Source organism: Zerene cesonia, chromosome 2 (genome assembly GCF_012273895.1).
Source record: "Zerene cesonia ecotype Mississippi chromosome 2, Zerene_cesonia_1.1, whole genome shotgun sequence".
In the NCBI taxonomy this organism is placed as follows: domain Eukaryota; kingdom Metazoa; phylum Arthropoda; class Insecta; order Lepidoptera; family Pieridae; genus Zerene; species Zerene cesonia.
The window spans coordinates 172,633-176,865 of NC_052103.1; the positions used below are offsets into that span (position 1 = coordinate 172,633).

A 4,233-nucleotide genomic window follows, 5' to 3' on the forward strand; every position below is an offset into this window, starting at 1 on the left:
TGATTCTAAGCGACCAATATCCAGGAATAAATTCTAAGGAATTTAAATCTTTCCTGAGTGGAAAATCCATTCCACTAATATTCACCGCAGTAAATGCACCATTTTCAAATGGATTAAATGAGAGACTGAATCAAACGCTGGTGAATAAAATTCGATGTAAAATAAATGAAGAGGGTAATAAAATGGCATGGACAACAATAGCCCACACCTGTGTAGATAAGTATAACGATACTGAGCATACTGTCACTGGATTCACCCCAAGATACCTTCTTGATGGCACGGAGGTTTCATTACTGCCAAAAGAGCTAAAAAAATCTAAAACAACAGATGACTGGATTAGAGATAGAAAATTAGCATTTGAAAATACGGTAAAGTCGCACAATTACAATAAAAAGTTAATAGACAAAAATAGAACTCAGCATAATTTCAAAACAGGAGATATGGTATATGTTGAGAATGGGCATAAGTTGAACAGAGGAAAATTGGATGAGCTAAAGATAGGTCCTTTTAGAATTGAAGAGAAAATATCGAACACTATATATAAAATAAACACAGGCCATAGGAAATTAGAATCTAACTTATTTCACATCACAAAACTTATTCCAGTTCCTGAATGAATATGGATCTTATGTGGAGAAAATTTTGGGGAAATTTTCTGCCCTGCCAGGGGAGATGTAAAGAAATTAGATTTCTTTAAGCTATTTGTCTGTGGATAAAACAGTTCCTGTTTCACCTACATTATCATTAGATGGCGTTATTGTCAATACTAGTGTCATAGCGGTACTGTGGATAAAGCAGAGGTGTGCTTTTGGCAATATGGCGATAGTGAAGCTGAATGAACGCAAACAATAAATTATTAGACTTTGGTGGAAAAGGAATCGACAAGTGAAATAATAAACTTTTAATGTCGTTTCTTTGTTTTTTCAGGTAGGATTGTAAATCTGATTTCTATTGTTTTAGTGGTTAAAAAGTGTTAATTTTCGTTAAATAAAACTTTGTTTTTTCAGAGCAACACAACGTTTATTTTCTTGAAGATTCCCATTATAATTGTCTTATAATAATATTTATAATTATTATAACCACCTTTTTTCTTTCAAGTGTATTAAAAAATTCATCTTAAAAAAAAAACTAATCTATGCCACTATGATTGATGTAACACATATATCATACAAACACATATATAGATGAAATACATATAAATGTTGGTGGTTGCGGTGTGCAGGTGTGGGGCTGCGGCGACCAGGCGCTCCGGGAGACTCAACTCGACATTAAGAAGTGGCAGGTGAAGGAGGCCGAGCGCCAAAGGAATGTATGTATATCTGTTTTTACTCAAACAACTACATTATTATTTTTAATAATTTCAGTCAATTAACATACTCGTACCATTAAGAACATTTAATTTATGAACAAATATGTATAATATGTCGTTGACATGCATTCCGATGTGATGGATTATTTTTGATTTTCCTTACCGAGGTTTCTATGTCATTTTTACACAATGCTGTGCAATTTTGTTATTGCATTTTGCCAAAAATATTGATTTCTGAATTGCTTGCAAAGTACTTTAAATTGTTATTTTCCAATTTCAGGTAAAGATCTCAGCTGCGGACTGGATAGAGCACCCCGACAGATACTTGCTAGAGCTGGCGGGTCGGCCTCAGTACAATAACTCTGCGTCATAAACTCCCTTAAATATTACTATTACTACTACTTAGGACTTGAAAAATAATCTTCGCATGACTAGATTTTGCATATAAATCGATTTCACACACATTTGACATTTCCTACAGCGCCCAGCGCCATCTGTACTCAAACTTGAGGAGTATTTATACTTTCTTTTTGTAGCGCCGTCTTGTGACAATGAGTTATATGAGTTTGTCTCTTAAAATATCTTATAATCGATTATATGAACTTTTTAAAATGATATGTTTGAAAACAATATACAAGATCGTATCAAATATAATATAACTTTTATAAACTTTTTGTCTTCATCACGGATCTTGGAAAACTGTTTTTATTACATTTTTCGCACAAGACCAATGTTCAAAGAGAACCTAATATAAACACACTCCAGTGACACATTCTTATAGAAAATCGTATTTTTTTATACTGCTATTGAAAAATCGAAATAAAAACAGTGATGTTATGGTGAATTCGCAGTCAAGCGTGATATTTTTGTAAGAATTGCAAAACAAATCAATATATTCACACATGTGTGAATAGTTATGGAGCAGAAATTTTTAAAAAATTAAACTACACGTTAAAAACGACCATTATATAAATATTTTGACTAGATATTTTGAATATAAGGTTCACAATGTGTGAAATGTCTATGGTTTCATTTGCGCGGGAAAACTGACGTATGTAAATATACATACGAAAGTTTATCTATTGAAACCGTTTAGTGAAAGTAAATATGATTACATATTGTATAAAAATGTTTGACCAGTTTTTTGCTTTTGCTTCCACCATTTTTTTCACTTTCGTTTCACTGCCAGTGCATTACGTAATCGTTTGAGTGTCGAAAGTTTTCACTAACACATCTAATACATTTTTTTCATATCTAGTAACAGAGTGAATATCTTTTGATTTTGCTAACTCAAACTCTGTATGTATATCTTTTCTCTTTTTATTTGCATTATTTTTTGTATCATCTTTTATTGCTTGTGTGGTAAAATTGATTTTTATATTATATATCTATTTAAAATTGACATCTGACTCTTAATTCCAAATTAAAATATTGAACAATTCAAAACGATTTATATATAGTAGTTTTCTAAAGCTATTTAAAATTGAGTGAGGGAGAGATTTTAACATATTCTCTTTGATCTGATAAAATGTGATGTAAATAAAATTGTGGTTCAAGTAATGAAATAACGAATTTAGGTATCTTGTAATTTTACGAGTTAAAATTCTAGATTCCCCACACAATGCAATTGATACTAGCTCATAAAGAAATGTTATTTGAATACCACAGATTATTTAACCTGCATGTCCAATAGTTTTTCTAGATCTGAAGAAATGTGGAAGTTTCTTGTATTTCCGTTATTTTTTTCAATACAATTTTTAATAATATTTTATATTTAATATGAATCACTTGACAGATAATAAAAAGAAATATTTTCAAATTTACCGCCAACTAACCGGGTGTTGCCAAACTAAGACTACGAATATATTTTCCATTCTTTTTCAGTGCACTAAAATTTCTAATATTCTATTAACTTTGTTCCTAAACCATAAGCCATACATTGACCAGTCAGATTGATGTAAGTGTAAATATTTTTTTAAAAGACATTAATTGTTTTGTTGTTAGTTATAAAATAATGTCGTAAGGAAAAACAATTTATTTAATAATGAATCGATCATACGTATTTTAACATTGTACTGCACAAAATTAATTATTTTTTCCTCAAAACTCACACACATGATTTTATATCGTCTTATATAAACTGTCAGTAGTAATGTATTAATTAATGTTCACCAGTATAGTGTACCACTCATCACACAGATTATAATTATGCTATAGAGTATAAATAAAAAATAATATACGTTAAAAATAAATTTAAAGTGGGGTGCTTGAATGACGTGTTCATATTACTGAAAGGGTGCTCGGATTGCTAATAATAATTAATTTAGCTAGAAATATACCTGTGCAACATTCTGTCCAATTTATATGTACTTGCAATTAGCGAAAATGTGAGAATTGTGCTTAAAGCAATATGATTTTTTAGCTACGTTTTATAAAAATTTGTTCTTCAAAATATCATTGAGTTCCAGTTTTGTAATTAATTGTAGTTAGGACAATACTACTCTACAATGTTTAAATGAATATTTGAAAGAATTCATAATCAAATCTAGTGCAGTTGCAGTTGCAGTAGATTACAATTTATATGTCTAAAGAAATATACGTATTATTTACTTTTAAATATTTTACTCCAAACTACATTAAAAATACTATCGTATTAGTCAAGTTTTAGTAAAAAGTTTATATAAAATTCTGTAAATGCACAGGTTCTTAGTTTCAATGCCTTTTTAAAGATAATTTATTTATGAATTGCTTTTGTACACGTGTATTTGCTGTATTGTATGTAAATAAATTATTTTAAATAGAAGTTGCGTTTCATTAAACCTTCTCGCATTAAGGATACTACAAGACCTAAAATGATGCATGCAAACATGCAATTCTACTAAATTATCCGGATATTGGTAGGGTTAAATAGTTTAAATAAATGT

The 4,233-nt window shown here is 29.8% G+C and overlaps 1 protein-coding gene across 1 annotated transcript in view; it reads left to right on the top strand.

Annotated features, from left to right (window-relative positions):
* Nucleotides 1-2,239, top strand: part of LOC119835261 — a 16,764-nt gene extending 14,525 nt beyond the window's left edge. Inside the window, exons 9-10 of the mRNA XM_038359986.1 lie at nt 1,185-1,309; nt 1,590-2,239. Coding sequence (XP_038215914.1) covers nt 1,185-1,309; nt 1,590-1,682 — 218 coding nt within the window. The 3' untranslated portion in view covers nt 1,683-2,239. The remainder of the gene's footprint in view (nt 1-1,184; nt 1,310-1,589) is intronic.
* Nucleotides 2,240-4,233: the final 1,994 nt, after the last annotated feature.